Consider the following 22,730-nt stretch of genomic DNA (forward strand, 5'->3'; position numbering starts at 1 on the left):
GCGGCCCGGCCGCCATGGCAGCCCGGCCTTAGTGCCCCGCCAGCGATGGGCCGGCGCCGCGCCATCTGTTTACCCCGCCGTAGATTATGTGCCTCGCCGTTTGGAACGGGCTTATGAGATTATGGGGAACTCATTCGGGAATGACATGCACGATATGAAAGCATAAATTATTTTGTTTTGAAGCTGCCTTAACATTGGGCACTGCCATCGGGGTATAGTATGCGTCTGATAACTTGCCTGTGTCAGCCTGCGTTAACTTAAAGTCACGTTCGTTTAATAGAGCCTCTGCCTGATATGGCCGACTTAGCATGTGGAACATTTTTACCATATGGTAATGGAATAACAGCGATATTTCACCATTTCCTTTGTTTTTCTTCCTGTTGGAAACAGATCGCCCATGCCACCACATCAAACTAAACAGCTTTTTTGAGGCATGGTGAGTGCTGCGTGTTCCAAACACAGATGCCGCTCTGAAACAAAACGCTGAAACCCGGATGCGTCGCTCCGTCGCTTTCATAAAATTAAATGATATCTGACTCCATTCAGCGAAGGTCTTCATATAACTGTTGACTTTCTGCGAAACTTTCCCGGACGTTTCTCTCGTCGCTGATACGTTCCCCGAATCTCAGACGTTGGAGTGGTGAGGGTGGTGTTGGGAGACTAGGGTTGCCGCCGGTCCGGAGGCGTCGCGTGGACGGGCGGCGACGTACCGCCCACGTCACGCAGTCAACTGACGGTTGTCTGTCAGTGTCGTGCTCGGCAGGTGCCGCGGCCCGGCCGTCGGGCAGGGGACAGTGACTGTGTGCCGGCCGGCTCCCTGCGGACATCACTGTAAGTCGATATGTTCCGCGCACTGGCAGGCAACGGATCCGCAGAGCCCGTCTGGCCGTACGCTGGGACGCACTCGGTCGGCGCCAGTGGCCCCGTCCCCCAGACCCCTCCCCTGGCGATTCGCAGAGCCCGTCGGGCCTGACGCTGGGACGGGATCGGTCGGTCTCTGTGGCCCTGTCCCTCAGACCCCTCCCTCGCTACCATGTGCCGCCCGTAGCTTTCGCGCGTGCGGAGCCAAGTGATGTCTCTGGTATCTGCCGTTTTCGGCGTCCGCATCGCATGTTTGTCACGTTGAGGTCCCTTTGTCCGTGGTCTCCTGTGATGGCCGCTTCGTTTGTCGTTCCTGAAGCTGGCTTCTCAGCCGTCTCTGGTTCTTCATTGGCGCGTGCCTCCTCTTTCCGACCCACCAGGGGACTGGCTCCTGTGTTTGTCAAACTCATTATTTTCCCTCTGTTCGTCAGGGGCCTGGTGGTGGTCACCTCAGCGTACATCACTTGGATTCACCGTGATGATTGCATACGTGGCACCCGTTAACTGACCCTGCATCTGCAGGGATCGGTGTCAGGGACACCTATGTCTGTGGGGATCAGCGTCAGGAACCTGTGTATCTGCGGGTATTAGCGTCAGGAATACTTGTATCTGCGGGGATGGGCGTCAGGAACCCCTGTATCTCCGGGGATGGGCGTCAGGAACCCCTGCATCTCCGGGGATGGCCGTCAGGAACACCTGCACCGCTTGAGACTCCGCACTGGCGCCGTCTTCTGTGTCGGCGGAGCCCGGTGGCTTGGCTGCTTCTGTCACGCCTGCTCTGATCGGTCCCAGCTAACGAGAGGCGGCGGCGGCGGCGGCGGCGACGGCGGCGCCCCGGGGGCCGCTCGTGCTGCGCCCGTCTGATTGAGACAATCAGGCGGCCGCTGTCGACCGACCGTGCGCCGCCTGCCAACTTTGACAGGCGGACACACAGACCGATTCTAAACGGTCGTCGTCGCCGGCTCGCGCGAGAAAACGGCACAGGACTGGAGGTAGTGGTGTCGTCTCGATGCACCGGAAAACGGAGGGTTATGTTATGGTGTGCCCAGCGCGTCTAAACAGGCTTATGGGGGCTGCCTCCACGCCTACGCATATGAACGAATAGTTGCGTGGCGCTGTTTGTGATTTTTGAAAGGGCACATGGATGCCTCAACTTGTCTACAATATGCTTAAGATTCCTTCCGTTTGATTCTGCACACAGAAGGCATGGTTAAACCTCACTACAACCGTAGAGCTTCCGCCAAGCGTAACATGCTCTCGTCGCGTGCCTTGCTCCCTCCGTGTAAAGTGAGGTACTTACCTGAACAATTTTATGTTGGTTTCTGGAAAGCATCTGGCTTGCGGCTGTGCGTGGACGGAAACTTTCGCACTACTTTTGCTTCCCGCGGGTTGTTGTGGACATCAGCCTAACATGTCTGTTGGGCATGGACACGTCTGGTTCATGGATGCGGTTTCTGTCAAGATGGCAAGCATTTCTGATGTTTCATGAACATGACTTGTGCCGTCCTTAAGCGGAACCATTGTAAGCGAAACACGCATCGCTTCAACTTACTCAATGGAACAGATGGACGGACCATTATAAATTTATTTCAAATGGTTGGAGGGAATGGGCTTAGTTTAGAGCGTTTGGAAGCGAATCTTTTTACACCCTCTCCAAGCAAAGTACCCAAGGTAGGCTGGTGCATCGGATAATTTTACTTCCCGCATTTTTCGCCACCTAAGACTGTGGAGTGTTTCCCGTTTGGTGCCGAGCCACGACGCGATCACCCGGTCCAGGACGACACGGTCACCCGGACCAGGACGACCCCTCGCCAACGGCCAGCTGATCTGTTCGTGTCCAAAACCATGTGCTCGCTCTGAAACTCTTATCCAGCGCTGTTGGATTATGACAGCATCATCTCGACCTACGGCCAGGCTCACGGCACACCGGCATAGTAAACTGTGTGTTTCAAGCTTGTAGCTTGTCAGCTGGACACTTTTTAAACCCGCTCCAGTCGGTGCATCGCTTCGTGTTGTTGCCAGGCGGGAAAAGGTACTTTTGCCACCAAGCAGCGTTAGTGGACTCGGTGCGTGCCAGATGGGCATGCTGGCCCGACACGCTGTGTGACCGGTGTATCCAATATTTTTCTTGGAAAATGACACATTTTGATGACACTTTTGGGCTCTCATTATTTGTTGTAATTCCGGTTTCCCATGTTTGACTAGGTTGAACTTCCGCTGATTTTGGTTCGTTTTGGCGCTGGGAACATTTCGGACATCACGGCACCTTTTGTTAAGGGATTTTGACACCCTAAGTAGTGGATGGACACCGGACACCGGACACCGGCCCGACAGACCGCACCACTGGCGGATGGGCGCCGGACACCGGACACCGGCCCGACAGACCACACCATTGGTGGATGGGCGCCGGACAACGGACATCAGACACCGGACACCGGCCCGACAGACTACACCACCGGTGGATGGGCGCCGGACACCGAACACCGGACACCGGACACCGGCCCGACAGACCATGCCACTGGCGGATGGGCGCCGGACACCGAACACCGGCCCGGCAGACCGCACCACTGGTCGATGGGCGCCGCACTTGCGTGGCAAACCGCACCACTGGCATCACTGGCTGCCTAAAAGCAACTCGTTTTTTTGTCGGAGGGTTGGAGAGGCATGCAGCGGTGGGGCAGATCCGTCCGCGCAATATGGACCGTTATGACAAATGGGAATAGCCGGGCGGCAGCCGTCGCCGCCGCCGGTGGTACGTCCTTTTAGCGGATTGTGGTGTCGTGTGGCGTCGGCGTGCGGCTGAGATGGCGTGCGGGCGTGCGGCGCATGGTCGGCGGGCGTGCAGCGGTTGGCCAGGCTCCTGTCGGCCTCCTTTTGCCACCTCGATCGTGTCACACATTCGCCAAGTCCCGTAATGCTTGACTTTGCTCCGTCTGACGCCTGGGCTGGAACTCATCAGACGAGGAATAGGCATGGAAATCGGGTTTGTGTTTTCTGGTGAAGTTGAGCTGGTGGACGACTTGTCGCTGCGGAGGGAATGCGATGACTGTGGAGGAGTAACTGGCGCTGACGCTTGCTGTCTTCGGTGCCCGGCTCCCGCTCTCCGGGACTCCTGTCCGTGTCTGCTCCCCCAAAGAAGGCAAGCGCATGTCACCCACTAGCTAAATTGTGTTATCTTGGTCTACCGATCAACCCAGAAAAAGCTGGTACACTATTTTAGATAAATGGAGGTGTTGCCTCATGGCTTAAAACAGGCTAAACGGATGTGTTACTTGTGGGTCAAAATTTTGTAACTTTTTGGGCCACGATAAATGGGTATTAGAACGATAGATAGGGCATACGCTTCTCTGCTCCAGGCTGGCGGACATGTGGCGTGCACTGTTTGACGTCATCGTGCGGATGTTTCTACCAGCTGGTCCACGTCATCGCGGCCGTGAATGGATATCGTCACTACCGCAAAACGCCCAACTCTTCTACGTTCCGTCGCAAAAGTCTTCCACGAGAGCTTCGCTCATGATGATTTTGTCAGCTCCAGGCGCCTCTCGGACCGGGTAGCTCCGCCGCCTCCAACACAGCCTGGCGCGGTCGCTGTGTTTTCTCGATGCTTGTCCAGCCGTCTGCCGTCCGGCCTTGCCTTCGGCGGTCGCCGCCGTCGTGCCGCCGGTGCCGGCGCCGGTGCCGCGTCTTATGACGTCGGCGCCGGCCCAGCTCTGCCCACCGGTGCTGGCCGTATCGACGCACGTCGGGACCGACTCTCACGGGGCGCGTGCGGCGGCGGCGGCGGCCGGCCGCCCGGGCCACGTCGCGGGCAGCAGTCGCCTCCCAATTGCCGGTCGTTCCGGCGGCGGCGGCGACGATCGGCGGCGGCGGAGCGCCGCCGGCGCCGCTTCAAACGACGGCGAACAAGTGGCCGCGGCCAGAGACCCGATTGGCTGGCCCGTCTACGCGCTGCGCCTGACGGGGCGGCAAGATGCTCGGATTGGGGGGAGGGGGGGGGGGGTAAGGTCGTTTGGTGAGTGGAATTGGGTTGGTGATCCCGACAGTGTTTTGCGACTTTCTGCTCGACCGTCAGATGTAGGTTGATGAGGCGTTTGCCTCTATTATCCGATCCCAGGGTCGGTCGATCTCAGTTTTTTTCCCGCGCGATTCGAGCGGACGCCATTCCGTTAGGGTTGAGCTATGTTGTGTACAGGCGGCGGTGGATGTGACGGGATCGGTGGGCGATCTGAGTCATCGGTGCCTTCCTGCCAAACGGAATGGAACTGCACCCGCCCGTGATCGATCAGCGTCGGTCCGTGTCGTCATCGGCCGTGTCGAGGGCCGGGTCGCTCCCCCACCAGGCCTCCCGCCCACGTTCTCGCGCACCCTGACCCACTAACCTCATGACCCAGTGGCCAGACCACCCGCGTTGATACTCTTCTCGTCGGCACTGACCGGGCCGTGGCTGTTTGGGTTACGGCGGAGCGGTTGCGGCGGCCGGTCCGGAAATTAACGCCGCCCGCGGCGGCGCCCGGCCACGGAAATTACCCCCCAAATGGATGAGCGACGCTGTCGCGCTCGTCCTCCGCCGCCCGAATATAAATACCATGCGATTGTGCGGCGCCGGCGGCGGCGACGCGCGCGTATCGATTTTAATCAGCGTCGCTGAGCGTGTTGTGGTGTCGGTCGCGATGACCGGTCGTGCCGGCGACGGCGGGGCGCTCTGTCCGGTGCTGAGCACGGTAAACAAGGCGACGGTGAGCCGGGGACGCGCCGGCCGCCGGCCGACGGCCGCCGGACAGGCGGCGATATCGGGCAGGCGGGCGGCGAAATTGACGAACTCAGCGGCGACCAGGTACTTATCAAGTACCGTAATGTGGACTGCGCTCCAGCCAAGCTCGCGTTACATTCGATTAGAGTGGATGCCATACTGTAATAGCGGCTGGTGGGGTGCCGATAGTGTAGTGGTCATCTGCGTTAAAGGGAATGCTCCACATTTAAAGATACTGAAGCAGGTATCGGGTATGATAAAGTAGGCTCACTTATATTTATTGGTATTATTTTTAGTTGAAAAGACCGCTCCAGATAATACAATTTGTTATGTTTATTGACTATCCTTTTTATACGTCATTGTTTGATTGCGCCATCTCACCCTGCACAACACTGACTGAGGGCCAATTGACAGTCCCTATACCTGGAAATGGTGCTCACAGATGCCAGATATAAACGACTCAATAATTCTAGTTTACGTGGCCTTGATCGCCGCACGGCTAAGGAAATGGCAGGCTTTGAGTGACGTTACTTTGGTGTCATGAATGCCTAGGTGACCTTGAAATAGTTCCACGAACTACGCTGCGCATCTTCGCAGGCGTGTAGCTCAGAAACTAGATGGTTCTTGGTCTTAAGAAGGGAACGGCTATGAACTGCACCGAATGATCTTCAAGATGGCTATTTCAGCTAAAAAAACAACAACAAAATGTGGAACACTCTCGTTTACCACGAGGTGTCTGAGAGACCAGTGGTACGTGGTTCTATTCCCCCCGGTGTCCGCCTTTTCTGCCAGGGTGAGATGCGGACAACGCCATAAGGCCTCAGAAGCTGAGTGTGTCGTAAAAGCTCGATAACGACGACGGTAGCGGCTGGCGTAATGATAACACCTCCGTCGTGTTGTCTTTTGGCCTTTATAAGAAGCGATGCGAAGAGGGGTGTTTGTTAGATGGGGAGGGGGGGGGGGGGGGGAACGTCGGGAGAGCAGATTCACGTTACCAACGCGCCGCGTTTTTCCTTTTTCAAGCCTCTGGTAAGCGGCATGAGTGCCTCTATCCCAAACCTGATGGGGAACTTATGCGCTGTATGCCCATCCCGTGCTTACCGTGCACTCGCTGCATTTAGAGGCCTACAACTCTTTGCAAACTTATTCTGGTCATTACCGCCTATTTATGTGATTCCCTTCTGTGGGAATTTCTATCAAATAAGACAATGACCTCATATTCATCTCGACCACGAACGGCCGATTGATGCTCGTTTTATACCAGACTGTGGGACTGCTTTATTGTATACCAGTCAGTGTGCCTTGTTTGTTCGATGCTGACCAGTAGGCTTGGTTTCCTCGCTCGAGTCGTCTCCGAGGGTGATGGGGGCTTTACGGCGCACTCATGTGCTGAGGCTATATGGCGTCACCTGCCTCTCACATGGACAGAATGGGCGGGCGCGCGTCGAACAGTTCCTGGAAGAACTGGGAGCCTTAGAGGCACTTGAAACAGAGGCGTTTGAAATGTGTAAGGCCATGTTCAGCAGCACCGATGCAATACATGACGTTTGCAACAATGTCTTTTGCTGCGGCAGCGGAGCAGATCGTGCCATGTTGTTGTTGCGGCTCGCACATTTGTGACGTTTGCGGTGGTGATCCGTATGTATCTTTTCGTCGATGATAACGCCTTGACCATGCCGATCTTAATGCCGGTTCACACCGGCCCCGTAATGGTCACGGACCACCACAACGCATTATTCTCTAGACGAATATATATGCGCAAAGCCTCCAGCCGAAGTTGAAATCTGGTAACTTCCGGATGATCTGGCCTCCCCCGTAACAAATCCGCAAGATTACGGATCGAGTTGAAAATTCCCAACTATTGATGGAGTACGGATGGGATTGTCGTGGTGTTGGAGGTGCGAAGGAAATGAAATATGTACTTTGTGGTGCGAGCTATTGACGAGGAAGACTGGCTTCTCCTGATGTATTTGGACGCGAAGAATGAGAACCACAGGAGAACGTGTGCGCGAGAGCCATTGTTACGACGCGGGATGCAGGGGGAGTTCATCATATCACAACGATCGCACATTTTATTTGGAATGTAGGCACGAACCGCATGTTAGCATAGGAAATATGTATAATCTTTTCATAGAGCAATGCATATTATGGCTGAAAACAACCACTGTAATCTTGGTAGAAAGGGCAATGCTTAAGCTCGTTCACATCTGTATGCTTGAACCTGAAATATAGCCGCGACGCATCTGCGGCGTGCGGTGCGCGGTCCGACATGAATTTCGCGGCTTACACTCGGTCAGCACTGTTTCGGAAACGCGGAGGGGGCTACTTCCACTTTTGCGCGTGCGCAGTTTTTGGGCTCCTCCCACCAGTGCGGACGGGCTTCTTTCCAGAGGCGCTGGGGAGTCGTTACGGAGCCGTTGTGAACGGGGCTCTGGTTGTCACACATAGTCCCGGTGTGCGCCCCTCGAAGCATATGAGGCGTTGGTGTCGATCGGCCCTGTGGCTGGCTGTCTTTCTCTGTCACCATGAGGCTGACCATGACTAGGTCAGCCATCGGTCCCCGCGTCCGTTGGTGGAGTGATTGTATGCCGACCTCTCCTGTCATGGACCACCGATGCTGATCGCTCTCCATCCTCCGGCCTGCGTGATGTTGAATTGCTGGGATTTGTCATGCTTCCTGGGCTTCCTCCTACATGCAGGGATAGCTGCATCTGGTCGTGTTTCGGATATCTCGGCGTCACCCTTTTCAACGTGGTTACACAGCTGCTCCTTTTTCCAAGACAAAAATTATGTTCTATGTCAATGCTCTATAGCCGTTAATTTTCGGCTGTATGCCGTCGGGAACGACAGTCAAAGTACTCCTCCCAACCGTTAAAGTGCGCCTTAGTGAGTGTTGTGTTTATTTCATCTGTGATAACCATGATCAGGCATTCATATCAGGCATTCACTAGTATCATTTCCGGGGGTCCTAAATATGACCAGGCAGGTGCGACGCTGAAGGTCTGAAATAACCAATCACTAGTGTCGTTCTCCTTTTTTCGTGATACGGCATCTATACCGCCTCTCCCCACTTTCCAACTGTATGCTCACGGCGGCTACCCCACATTGGCCTGCTGTGCGTATCACTGTCTGCAGGAAAACGCTTTAACATGGCTTAAAACTACTTACACCTGATAAGTATGCGTTGGCAACTTGATTATACAAGTGATATGTTATACATACATGTTGTCAGTGTGGAAAAATCCCAGAGCATTTCATGACATTTTACATTTTGAATGAAAACGGTAGCCCTACTACGTCTTTCCTGGAACATGTTCGAAACAACTAATTCGAACAATGAACAATGAACATGTTTATTGTTGTTCAAAAAGCGTGTTCCAAACAATGAACGTCAAAGACCAACTTGTTTGAGTCGTCGAAACATCTATTGTCGGTAGCCGCGTCTTCACCAGCTGGTGATCAGGGAGCTTGCACGTTCGTCTTCTAATGTCCTGTAGCCGTCCTTGCCCCCGGCGGCGCGGCCGACTGCTCCTGCACTGTACAACCGACCGTCTCCGGCGCAGCACAACCAGCCGTTCTGCTGCTGTCCAGCACTCAACGACCGCCGCTTGTTCCGCCAGATGTTCATTTGCCGCGTGGTTCATGCTAATTTACTCCGATCTTCTAAATTGGGGCGAGCGAATTTAATGAGACCGCCTTATTACCACTCGCAGTGGTGCCGACCCTAGAGGCGACCAGAACCAGAAAGGCGGCCTGCGTGGAATTGCACCTGACTGCGCAGAAAAGACGGCCTGCTCTGCATGTAGGAGAGGGCGCCGCGCCCTGTCAACTCTCGGCCGCATGTAGAGGAGGACACCGCGCCCTGTCAACTCTCGGTCGCATGTAGAGGAGGGCAACGCGCCGTGGCAACTCTCGGCTGCATGTAGAGGGTGCCGCGCAGTCGCAACTCTCGACCGCATGTAGAGGAGGGCACCGCGCCGTGACAACTCCCGGTTGCATGTAGAGGGTGTCGCGCAGTGTCAACTCTCGGTCGCATGTAGAGGAGGGCACCGCGCCGTGTCAATCCTCGGCCGCATGTAGAGGAGGGCGCCGCGTCGTGTCAACTCTCGACCGCATGTAAAGGAGGGCGCCGCGTCGTGTCAACTCTCGACCGCATGTAGAGGAGGGCGCCGCGTCGTGTCAACTCTCGACCGCATGTAGAGAAGGGCACCGCGCTGTGCCAACCCTCGGTCGCATGTAGAGGAGGGCGCCGCGCCGTGTCAACTCTCGATCGCATGTAGAGGAGGGCACCGCGCCGTGGCAACTCTCGGTCGCATGTAGAGGAGGGCGCCTTTGTCACGTCTCGGACGCACGTGGAAGAGGACGCCGCGCCCGACCAGTCGGGCACGCAGATTTCAGGCGACGCTCCATTCCCGTCCAGAAAAATCCCTCAATGAATAGATAAGTCCGTTAAAATGTGAAGGGCGCTCTGTTGGGAGCGGAGCTGGCAGCGCGTCCGCCGCTGTTTTTATCGGCGTCGGGGTGCCGTGGCCGAGTGGCGCCGCCGGCGCCGCCCCAGCTCGTTCAAAGCCCGCTCGCCGTCGTCGGGTCTCCTCAGCGCCGTGCGTGGCCTCATCCGCGCACGTTGATAAGCGAGTCGGAACGTTCACGTAAAATGGTGTGTCGGGGTCGCGCAGCGTAGTATGTTAATTAGGAGCTCGAAACCGGAAACCTTCCACCTATCTGGGGCCGGCGACTTTGCACGGGCGTCGGAAAGTCGGAGAGCGGCGCTTTGTTGCGGCGCCGTCAGCCGGTGGAGCGGCCGGCAACGGGAACAGGCCCGTCTGCGGCGGCCGTCAGGGGGACCCAGCCCGTCTGCGGTGGCCGTCAGGGGGACCCGGCCCGTCTGCGGGGTCGTTAGTGGAACCCGGCCCGTCTGCGGCGGCCGGCAGCGGGATCCGGCCCATCTACAGCGGCCGGCAGCGGGACCCGGCCCATCTGCGGCGGCCGAGGCCAGATCGTCTGAGCTGCAGCTGATGGCTGCGGTACGATAGCTAGGCAGGGCTGCCGTAGCTCCAGCCGACGCGGGCAGTTGGGAAGGGAGGGGAGACGGCCCGCGCTGGAGCCGGCGGAACGGTTTTCAGTTTGTTTGTCCATCCCGGTTTGTGGTTTGTCGTCCCTCTTTGTGGACGTGACTGTGGCGCGGCCGTCAGTGACGTCACTGTTCCTCGATCCTAGGTCGGACGGCGAGTGGCCCCGCTGGTTCAGCAGCCGCTCGACCGTGGTGCAGTCCTTGTAGTGGTTGGATTGAAGCAGTTGGGAACTCCATGTTAGATAGATTCGTTGGGTCTTCTAAGCATGAACTATCGCACAGCATATTGTACATAAAATCGTATAAATACCGTATCTAAAACAGCGTATGAAATACCGTATGTGCACTATTTCTGTCAAACACTGTTGACCATAACCCGGCTCTTGTTGTAGCACATCTGTTGGTGAAAGGAGGCCGTTCTAGCGCTTTTCCGTGTCGTTATTTGCCGAACCGTTGTTTTTTCCTGGAATGTGCCTCTTCGCCTTCATTTTTGTTGACTTCGAGACTTACCCGCATAATTCGTTTTTCTTGTTATGCACAACCCTGTAAATAATGCCTGGTAAATTTATTTGAAACCACCTGCTGCGCTCCGCCTGGTAGGAAGGCTCTGCACATAGACTTTTGGATATAAACTACGAGCCAGACTGCTGACCAACCCTCGCCCCGGCTGGTAGACAATACCCTGACCCGGTCATTGGTGACACCATTGATCCTCTTTTCCAGACGGGCAAGCTGCATTTCGGCTACATCTACGGCATCGGCATGATGGGCTGCGTTGCCATGTACTTCCTGCTCAACCTCATGTCGATGCAGGGCGTCAGCATGGGCGTCGTCGTCTCCGTGCTGGGTTACTGCCTGCTGCCTATGGTGGTGCTCTCCGGAGTCTCCATCGTCCTTTCGCTTCAGTGAGTGGGGATTCTCACCGGGTGTGGAGGATTGCCTCAGGCGAGGGCGGAGACGTGCAGAAGGATAAGCCCTCTGGCAGATCACCGCAAATTTGTGTATCGCTAGTTCGCATTCAAGCCTATTGATGACACGCTGGAACATGTGAAACAGGCTTAGTTTCGCGAAGTGAATTGCGGGGCGTATTTGGGAGAAATGGTTAAATACCACCACAATGCCGAAAGAGCGTGCTGTTTGCTGAATCTGGCTCACTTTCTTCTCCAATGTTCGGGATGGGCAATCGACAATTAAAGCCCTGATGTGCAATAGCAATGAAATATCGAAATGAAATTATTGACAGTGTTCACTCAAAGTACGCAAACTACAGAAGTAGCCATCTGCCATACAGATCTGGTCATCTCACTTGTCAGATGAGCGGCGCACGCGGCCCCAGTCCCGACTTTTGTAGATGCGATGTTCGCCATCGGATTAATCGTCGCCTTTGCTGGGAGGGTCTGCCGGTTGGCAAGAGGCCTTTCATAACGGGCGCCGACACCTCGTGTGGTTAGCCCATTACCGGCGAACGGTGGCACCGGGTGCCGTCCCCCCCCCCCCCCCCCCCTATCTGTCGCCTATGCCAGTCCCGGTGACCGCACGGCACCGCATCGCTGATCCTGATGACGCCACCGGTGCCGACGTAACGTCACTGCCAGCGGCGGAGCAGCCGCCGGCGCCGGCCGCTAACAGGACGCATAATCAGCCGGCCGCCGACTTCGGTGCCGCCCGCCATCCTGGGACGCGACTAATGAGTGCCGCTCTCGGCCCGCCCGTTCGTCTTCGTTAGCGCCGAATCAAAGCGCTGTTTTTCGCCGCCGCCGTTGCCTTCGCCGCGTCCTAAATGACGATCTTATACGCGAGAATTGGATCAAGGCAGTCATAACCGCGATGCATCCGGACAGCAGCGGTGCATGGGCTGCCGCAGCACTCGCCTATGCTCCATTAGTAGGGCATCTGTTGCGAGGGCACTGGGAGGAGCACTGTCGCGAGTGGATGGCGGGACGCTGTTGGCTGTCGGGCCGGCCGCGGCGGCAGTGGCAGCTGCTCCCAGTGGCCGCCGTCCTGCTCCGAGCCGCAGGGCTGGCGGCGCGCCGCCGTCCCGGGATTCAGCGGGCTGACGACCTGCAATCAGCAGGTGGCTCGTGCGCCGGCTGCCGGCCGTCTTCCGCGAACGTGGCCGGCGGCGCGCGGCCGGATGTGCCGCAGGTCGCGGCGTGCTGACCTTCAGCGGCGGCCCGCGCTGCCATATGAGCCGGCCGGCGGCCCGGCGGCCAGCATCGGATTCGTTCACCGAACCGGCTGGACGGAACGGCCTCTGCGGCGGACTGGTGGACTGTCTGGACTGTCTGTCTGTCGTGTCTGACTGTCTGTCTGTCTGGACGGACTGTCTGGCTGAGATTCCCCGGGACATGGCGAGATGGACTTGGGGAACACCGGTGGAGGGCGGCTCTGATGCAAACATGCCGACGGACATGGAGATTCGTGTCTGAAACTGTCATGATGTCCTTGCAGTCGGTTATCATTGAAAACAGCTAAAACGTAAACATTTATAATATAATGGTGTTGGTATCTTTGTGCATCATTATTGTTGGGTTGCCCGTAGTCATGGTGTCAACATCTGAGGAGGGTGAAAGACAAGCGGCGCGAGGGGATCAGTGCGCTGCCTGCTGCGGTGGCGTGACAATGTCAGCCGTCCGCTGTGGTGGCGTGACAATGTCAGCCGTCCACTGCGGTGGCGTGACGATATCAGCTGTCCGCTGCGGACAGCTGCCAATGCCAGCCGGCCGCTGTCAGTCATCAGACCAGCTGTCTGCCCTGGCAATGGCCATGGCGGTCAGGCGAGTGCCGATTCCAGCGTGCCCAGAGGGATGGCGGATCACCCTGTCCTCCGTCGTGGCAGTCGTGCCAATGCCAGCCAGCCGCTGTCAGTCATCAGACCAGCTGTCTGCCCTGGCACCGGCCATGGCGGTCAGGCGAGTGCCGATTCCAGCGGGCCCAGAGGGATGGCGAATCATCCTGTCCTCCGTCGAGACAGTCCACTGACCTATCCATTAGTCAGAGCCGCTGCTAATCGCATGACCGTGGCAGCTCGCCGGCCGTTGTGAGTGATGTGCTCCTCCGACTCACGCGACGTTGTGTGACCTCTCCAAGCCTTGGGTAAGGTCATGCTCCTCTGACCCGGTCGGTTATTGCGGTGCGACGGCAACCTTGCGGAAGTGCAGAACCGACTTCCGGCCAGCAACGGCTGCACGTTCTGCTACGTCCGCTACGTTTGTCGCTACGGCTGCCCGTCCTGCTACGGTGCAGCGTGTTGCCGGGTCTAGTTCCGGGTCGCTGTTTAATGACGGCAGACTGAGATATTTGTCTACTAGGAGCTCAGTTTACAGCGTGTTTGGCTTTGGTGTTGGGTCGACCTTTTGTGTTAGTGCCAGATTCGTAAGGTGGCTTCGCTATATTACATTAGTAGCCTCCGGAGACACTTGGTCGTTTTTGTCTCTGGTCATCGCGCTGCATATCGGTTGCTAGAAACGCAAAAATGGCGAAGAAAATGGCTCCATACGGTTCTTAAAGCGGCATCGGGCAGAGACGGCTATGATTCGTGAACGTCACACAATAATTAGCGACCGGCCTGCCCCGACGTGGTTCGGCGTTTAAAGAGGGCATATCTACTTTTGTGCTTTTCGCCCATTGCTAAATTAGACGCGTCTGATTTGATCGCCAATGCCAGTCTTTTTCGAAATCTCTCAAAAAAGCGCAGAATTTCTTTTTGAAGAGCCTCTCCTGAGGCAGAAATTTAATGGGGCTCCGTGCTTATTTCTATGAAAGTAATTCTTTTTGTTTACTTTGTTTTTTCAACGCGTGTGCTCTATATTGTTTGTAATGGAATAATTCCTTAAAGTTATTGTGCAATAAGTTCTAGGAGGCATGGAGCACTCTTTAAAGGGAAGCAGATATACAAAGATGATGCTATCATAGCCCGAGTTAAACGGAACGCTACGCTATGGTGTTGATGTCCCCCTCTGGTGTCAAGCACAGTGACACCAGTGTGCAATGACACCACAAATATGCTCTTCAGTGCGTCATCGCGCGATGGCATCCTGGAACGTCTGTATAACGTTGAGATGCTGTCAAACTGGCCGTGCGAAGTTGCTACCCTAGCACTCACCTGTAGTACTTCAGTGTCCCTAGAGGGGGCCGTGGTAGTGCTAGAGGTCATTCCTCAGCCACATATTGTTATGTCCTCGTGTTGTGGCCCTTTGTCGTGCTATTCTGGCATATTGATTCGTGAGTTAAGGTGTTTACTTGCATTCACATGCTCGGTTATGGCGCTATTCTTGGGTTATTGGATTGTAAATCTCATTTCCGTCATAAACAATGATAATGCCCAGCTTCTTGTATTATGCAGCATAAGACGTGATTCGTAGTAGTTTCAAATTTGTACCGCCTGCACAACATTGGTCGAGAGCGAACTGCCATCCGTCATTCTGAAAATTGTGTTCACGATCGCCAGATATGAATGACTCGTCGATTGTAATATTGAATCGATTGTCGATTGCCCGTGAACGCCGTATGGCCAGTGCGGTGACAGAATAAGAATGTCGTTTCTATGACGTCATACATGCCTGAACGACCTTGCAGTAGTTTGCACGAAAACGGCTGCAATCTTCTCGGGCGTTTAGCTCAGAAACTAGATGGTACTAGGTTTGAATCAATTCAGCGCTGTAAACTGCACCGAATGATCTTCACGATGATCATTTCACTTCAAACCCCCTTATAAATGTGAACTCCCCTTTTAACACAACGGAAAGGATGTTCTTGTGTTTTTGGTCTTAAGTTACAGAACCGGAGATTTGGTCGTGAGGAAAAAATTGAGGAAAAGGGGAAACCGCGAAGATCGATCGCTTTCCAACACACGGGTATTGGGGATCGCTGGACTATCTGCTGGCTCTGGCGGCCCCAAGGCTGGTTGCGGCTAGCTGAGTTTGGGGTCGGTGGCTATCCCACCTCTGGCACCTTTGGCAGCCGGCCAGTTGGCCGTCGATTTTGTGACCAGCTAATCGATGATGACGTTGTATGGCTCCAGAACAGTTTTTACTTTTGAGCGTGGAACGGAAAATGTAAAAGTTTAAAAATTGATGCCCCGAATTCTGGGTAAATTTTCCAAAGGTATGACAGATCTTCATAATTTTTCCGAGGCCTTACCCAACACTGCATTAACGATATCCAGGGAGTCGCTTAGGTAACCTCTTGTAACCCTGTAACATCGGTAAGTCGTGCTAAAATAAACAGCAAGAGTCGTAACAATCATGTTCTTTCACTCTCTGGTGAATAATGAATTGTTTCAGGCCCAGTTTTGTATTTTCTCCTTACACGTAGCAATCTTTAGATGGCGTTAAATTCCATGTTTGTGTTTACCTCACACGTAATCTTTAACAAGTTGTTAAAAACAGCTGAAAAACAGCACGTGTGTAATACTTTTATCGCCTGGTAGGAATCTGTGATCAAAGCAGAATGGTTCACAGAGTAGATTTATGCATCTTAGGTACACGATCCAAAGCGTCCAGAGCACGGTCCAGAGCATGTCAGATCCACGGTCCAAAGCATCTCAGATCCACAGTCTGAAGCATCTCAGATCCGTCCTCCAATGCCTTGAAAGTGCATTTGAACAGCTCCTCAACCTTGTCACGTCCGTTTAGCCCCCCCCCCCCCCCCCCTCAGTGGCTGGTTGATCGACCGACGGCCGGCCTGAAACGAACCTAAACGCCTTTTATTTCTGAGCTTTAGAAATTTCAACTCACCCCAAAGCTGACATCATCGTTGTGTTTACCTTTGAAAACTTGCTCGGGTCGGCCTTTTTTACGAAATTGTGTGGACAGCCCGTGTTATTTGATACGTGTTACGTTAGACTGCATAAAACGGAATAACGGTACGATACGCACGGCGCGATTTCTTGAGTTCACCAGAGATGAAACGCATTGCAGTAGCGAGGGCGCCACCTTGGAACAGCAACTAACAAAATTAACCAAAGGCGTTCTGTTGTAGATGTGATGTCATATAGCGGATAAAGAGGCAATTTTGGCGCCTGATTGAGCCCGAGGCGACGTGTCCTGGGCTTATCACGCTCGGCCACTCGTGCCTGCGGGCACTTTGGTTTGGTTTGGTTGCGTTTAGAGCCATTTCGTCCAGCAAAAATCATTCCAGGGGTGTGGGACGAGAGAGGGAGATGAGGGATGGGTAAGACTGCAGGCGTCTAACAGTCCTCCGGTTAGAGGTGCGACGTCCTAGGTCCTCCTCTAAGGCACCCGCACAAGGATGTTTATTTGGGCCCCATCCCAGCTCCCGCCCCTCATGCGGGAGCTGGGGCTGAGGTCCCATCAGGGCAAGCTTAGCTCGTGGCTGATGGCCCCAGGCTACTCAGAGATGTTTGTGCGTTGCCGAGCAGGCGAGTATTTTTGTACAACAGTGTTCCGTCTTTTGGGGATCCACGACACACGCAGGTTTCTCAGACGCGCATTTTGATCACTGTATTACCGGTAACCTAGACCACTTTTCTCAGCTGTTACTGTTTCTACTGTTGCTACTTCTGTAATTTGATCAGCTGCGTCGGTCAGTCCGCTGACGTCCTTTGTTTAGCTGTCTGAGCCGACAGTGTTGGTCAGGCCGCTGATGTCCTTTGTCCAACTGTCTGAGCCGCCAGCGTCGGTCAGTTCGCAGACGTCCTTTGTCTAAGTGCCTGAGCACGCCAGTGTCGGTCAGTCTGCTGACGTCCTTTGTCTAGCTGTCTGAGCACGCCAGTGTCGGTCAGTCCGCTGACGTCCTCTGTCTAACTGTCTGAGCACGCCAGTGTCGGTCAGTCTGCTGACGTCCTTTGTCTAGCTGTCTGAGCACGCCAGTGTCGGTCAGTCCGCTGACGTCCTTTGTCTAACTGTCTGAGCACGCCAGTGTCGGTCAGTCTGCTGACGTCCTTTGTCTAACTGTCTGAGCCGACAGTGTTGGTCAGTCCGCTGACGTCCTCTGTCTAACTGTCTGAGCCGCCAGCGTCGGTCAGTCCGCTGGCGTCCTTTGCCTAACTGTCTGAGCACGCCAGTGTCGGTCAGTCTGCTGACGTCCTTTGTCCAACTGTCTGAGCACGCCAGTGTCGGTCAGTCTGCTGACGTCCTTTGTCTAACTGTCTGAGCCGACAGTGTTGGTCAGTTCGCTGACGTCCTTTGTCTAGCTGTCTGAGCACGCCAGTGTCGGTCAGTCCGCTGACGTCCTTTGTCTAACTGTCTGAGCCGACAGTGTTGGTCAGTCCGCTGACGTCCTTTGTCTAACTGTCTGAGCCGACAGTGTCGGTCAGTCCGCTGGCGTCCTTTGTCTAACTGTCTGAGCCGCCAGTGTCGGTCAGTCCGCTGACGTCCTTTGTCTAACTGTCTGAGCCGCCAGTGTCGGTCAGTCCGCTGGCGTCCTCTGTCTAACTGTCTGAGCCGACAGTGTCGGTCAGTCCGCTGGCGTCCTTTGTCTAACTGTCTGAGCCGCCAGTGTCGGTCAGTCCGCTGACGTCCTTTGTCTAGCTGTCTGAGCGCGCCAGTGTCGATAAGTCTGCTGCCGTCCTTTGTGTAATTGTCTGAGCCTCCAGTGTCGGTCAGTCCGCTGGCGTCCTTTGCCAAACTGTCGGAGCACGCCAGTGTCGATCAGTCTGCTGACGTCCTTTGTGTAATTGTCTGAGCCGCCAGTGTCGGTCAGTCCGCTGGCGTCCTTTACCTAACTGTCTGAGCACGCCAGTGTCGGTCAGTCTGCTGACGTCCTTTGTGTAATTGTCTGAGCCGCCAGTGTCGGTCAGTCCGCTGGCGTCCTTTACCTAACTGTCTGAGCGCGCCAGTGTCGATCAGTCTGCTGACGTCCTTTGTGTAATTGTCTGAGCCGCCAGTGTCGATCAGTCCGGCGACGTCGTTTGTGTACCTCTGAGCACGCCGGTGTCCAGGCGCATCATTAGCTACGTCTGCCTCCCTTCGGCAGGCATTCAGGCACCACTTCCTACAGAACACGGACGCTCTTTTAGCGGCGTAGCGTGTGTTTCATTGCAGCTCCTTTCGTTACCGCCTGCCGCGTTCCACAGTAACGCATTATCTTCATGAGAGCGATGAGTCCGTCGCTACATGCACGCCCTGTGACAGCCTGGTTACATGGGCGCGTCGTGTGCCGCCCAGACCGCACCGCCGACCTCTGCGGCACGGCGGCCATCACACCGCCGCACCTGCGTTGCAGGGGCACGCTGGGGATGCTGCTGGCCGGACTGACGATCCTCTGGTGCAGCCTCTCCGCCTCGAAGCTGTTCGTGACGGCGCTGGTCATGGACCACCAGCAGCCGCTGGTCGGCTACCCGTGCGCCCTGCTGTACGGCGTATTCGCGCTGCTCACCATCTTCTGAAGCGGCGGGCGCCACCCGCCCGCTGCCGGGGTCGGTGGGTTGCGGCGCTGCGCACCATGCCGTTGCGGCGCGGCCGTCTGGCTCGTCAGCTGCTGATGGTGGACGTCTTTCGCGTCATTCATGCACGACGCCCACCGGCCTGAGCACGCGCTGTGCCGCCAGCGTGGATGCTGACGCTGATACGGACCCATCTGTGCGGTAGTACATTGGACGGGATGTTGTACAGCGTATGCATGAAATGCGCATGCATGCTCCTGTAAGGACAGCACTCGGTGAACTCGGTGTCGGTGAATTGCAGAGCTTTGTGAATGGCAGACACAAAACTGACTTTGAGCCTAATAAAGAGTGTTGAGAACCGTGTCATGTGTTTCTGTGAAGGGGGTGGGAGAACGTCGGAGAGGTACGTCCGCACTGCAGGTGGAACACGTGACCCGAGACCTGATGTGGCCTGTGTTGATGTCATGTAGTGTTACGGCAGGCTCGTTACAATGCGCAGCGAAATTGCTGTTCATCGCTATTTTGTTACGAATGCAATTGTGTGTGTGCAACTGCATCGTTCACTCATCGTAACCCTCTCCCGACGTAGCCCTCTCCCGAGAGCCTTACAGCCTCGCCCTCTGAGGTTTTTATCGAATAACTTGGTATCCATTGAAGACATTGTGCTGATTTGTTTTCAGCAGCTGACAATAACATTTTTACACGTCCGGCAATTTTTCAACACTTCTGTCCGAATGCGTCATCAGCTGTGATCTTTCAGTGAAGTCCATGTCAGTCGATTTTTCACACAATGCTGGCAATTTGGACGTGTTGCCTGTTTTATTTATAAATGTAACTCATTTCGACGTCCGTGATATCCGGCCTGTTGTACCGAGTGAGGGGCCAGGTTAACAGAGGTCAGGCTACGTCGAGCATGTCAATGAGACAGCGGAAAGGCCCTATGTCAGCGAGAGGCCCAAGACTGGACGAGGGGCCCTCCGCACTGTTTAAACCAGGGGCCAACAAGTCGCATTGGTGGTTCAATGTCAATAATTGGACTGCTTATACCGGTAAGGGATCCTTTTGCGTCAGTAAGGCCCCCTGCGTGGATCCGGATGATGATGATGCACATGTCAGACGCCGCTGTTAGTGGGCCTGCCGCACCAGGGAGAGAACCAGTGCGGTGTATGATGTATCTCTGATGGCCCCCGCATTGACCAGGGTCCCGCATCGCCAGAATAGCAGCCGCTAGGGACTCCGGGCTGGGGCGGTAATGCCCTTCAGCCCCTGAGCAGGAAATCGCGCCTGTGGATTTTTTAGGTTGATTCTCTGAACGGAAAGAGAAGTTGCGGCAGCACGAGCAGTACACCGAAAATTGACTTACCATTTTTCAGGAAGTAAAAGCACGGTACGCCGATAGGAGGCACATAGACTTTTTAATACCAAACGGGTGATAAACTCTGCATTTACAACGTCGCGAGAGTAAGCTCTTTACATCTCCGCCTGCAAACGGCTTATTATTCTATTACCCTTTAAAGGATTGTCGACCAGACCATTTGCCACCTTCCCGAAGGAAACCAAGGTTATTGACTATCCACGGGGGGGGGGGGGGGTAAAACCCTTTGCATTCACCATCCTTCGAGCCATTCTTTTCATAACCTTCTAGATATAAGTGACGCCTTTGGCTTTACCCTTAAGAGAGGGTTGACCCACTTGCTTCATTTTTCACCAGAGGGGAACAACCGCGACCCCACTTTCCACCAGAAAAAGCTTACATACATTTTCTGGCTACCTACCGGGGTGGTGACAATAGGTTGTGACCTTTCGCAAAATAATAACAGTAGTGGCATAAAAACAGTACAGGTGGCCAACAGTACCACACCAAACATCGAGATCACCTTTTCAAGACATCTGGGCGGGTCCCGCATCCAACACAAACCGACCATAAAAATCGTGCCACCTAATAACGTTTTATCGTTGGACAAAACTGCACAATACTGCCGCATGCTGGAGCAGACCTGGCGTGGCATGCATATGCCACGGGACATCAGTACCCCTGCCACAGCAGGCGACCTTCTCACAGGCCGACTGCGCGGCGGAGACGGCGACGGCGCGCGGGTTAGTTGACCGGGGCTCGGAGCCAGTGACCGCGGCAGTCGGTATTGTGCTGGGCTCTCCATGCTACACCGCAGCGGTGTGTCGGATATCCCCCGGCACGTTTGGCGGCGTCGCCATCCAGCGCCCCACACGGGCCTGTTCGGAGAGCCGCTTCAAAACACCCGTCTTGCCCGTCATAACACCCGTCTTACGCTCAACACGGCTGGCAGCGTGTGTCGCGACTCCGTTACGGCGTACCAATTAAGTGCACACGCACGACCGACCTCGCCAAGCCAGCACCACGATGGCGACGGCTTCATTAGGACGGCCGGCCGTGAACGACGTTGCCAAGGGCGGCCGTCAGCTCATCCGGCATTCGGGGGAATTTTAGCCCAACGATATCCAGTACAAGCTAGACGAGGATAAAAGGCAGATTGTCGTGTTGACGCTGCGTGTCTTCGCGTACACCGACCGCTGCCTCCTTGGACTGGTACACTAGAGAAGTAGTTACGCGCTGAGGAGTTTGGAGGATAAGGCGATCAAACGTCCTCGTACTGCCAAACCGGCCGAGCGGCGTCCTCTTCGTGCAGGCTGAGCAAGCGTACTCGGCATCTGGCGGCATCTGGAAAACAAGGCGACATGAACCGGGGCGCAGCCAGAGTCTTGTTAAGAAGCTGGCACTGCACTGACAGAGGGTCCCTGCTGGTGACGAGCCCCTCCTCCCGCTGGTGACAAGCCCCTCCCCCCGCACCCACCCCCACCATTAAGAGGCTCTTTTCTGCATTACGAGGCTATTTTTCTGGATCAGGAAGCCTATGAATTTGTCATTTGCGGTCTGAATCAGCGGGCCTCGTTTTGTGTTAGAAATGGTACTGACTGTCGAGGTCACCTGGTGAATCAGAAGGCCCCTGTTCCGGATCAGGAGGCCCTTCGAAAATCAGTAGGTCCCTGTTCTGTATCGGAAAGTCCCTTTATGAACCGACCTGATCCAGATTAGGAGGCTCTGGTTGAGAAAAAAGTAGCTCTTCACTGGATTGGGGGCGCTTATTTCACGAGTGCGTTACATTTACCTCCAGTGGGGCATATGGCCGTAACAGGTCATTTTTGATTCGCACGCTCATGCACAGTTTTTTTTTCTCCAGCCACCAAATTTCTTAACAGAGAAAAATAAAGCGCCTTATTCCGTAACCTGGAGCACTTGGACTGACATTCCAGAATAATGACTATCAGACTGACATACACCGTATTTTATCTGAGAAACTGAGCTGAATTCGTCCTGTAGGCAATGAGTAGTCATACTGTGTTTCCATTACCAAGTAATTTAGTTTTGCACAATACGCGGCACAGATTAGAGCCAGCACATAAATGGGTGCATTCCTTTTCAAGGGACGAGGCCGACGTGGAACAGACAGGAGTGCACTTTCGCCGTCAAAAGGGATCCGCTTCCTATAGTACGCCGACGACACGAGTCTGTTGCTTGATAGTTCTGCCAAATTTATAAGAAGAGCTCTAAATGAGTTAGCTAAATTCTCCAAATTGTCTAGTTGAAAGGCGAATCCAGATAAAACATCACGACTGCCCATCGACACACTTATAATAGCTCAGGTATCTACCGTGGGATCTAC

General features: G+C 54.9%; 1 protein-coding gene across 1 annotated transcript in view; it reads left to right on the forward strand.

Moving 5' to 3' along the window:
- The window catches only part of LOC119092329 (protein YIPF5-like), a 73,910-nt gene extending 54,524 nt beyond the window's left edge, over positions 1-19,386 (forward strand). Inside the window, exons 3-4 of the mRNA XM_037215294.1 lie at positions 11,406-11,587; positions 18,870-19,386. Coding sequence (XP_037071189.1) covers positions 11,406-11,587; positions 18,870-19,032 — 345 coding nt within the window. The 3' untranslated portion in view covers positions 19,033-19,386. The remainder of the gene's footprint in view (positions 1-11,405; positions 11,588-18,869) is intronic.
- The last annotated feature ends 3,344 nt before the right edge of the window (positions 19,387-22,730 follow it).

The sequence above is a fragment of the Pollicipes pollicipes genome, unplaced genomic scaffold (genome assembly GCF_011947565.3).
Source record: "Pollicipes pollicipes isolate AB1234 unplaced genomic scaffold, Ppol_2.1 Scaffold_3447;HRSCAF=4054_pilon_pilon_pilon, whole genome shotgun sequence".
Taxonomy (NCBI): Eukaryota; Metazoa; Arthropoda; class Thecostraca; order Pollicipedomorpha; family Pollicipedidae; genus Pollicipes; species Pollicipes pollicipes.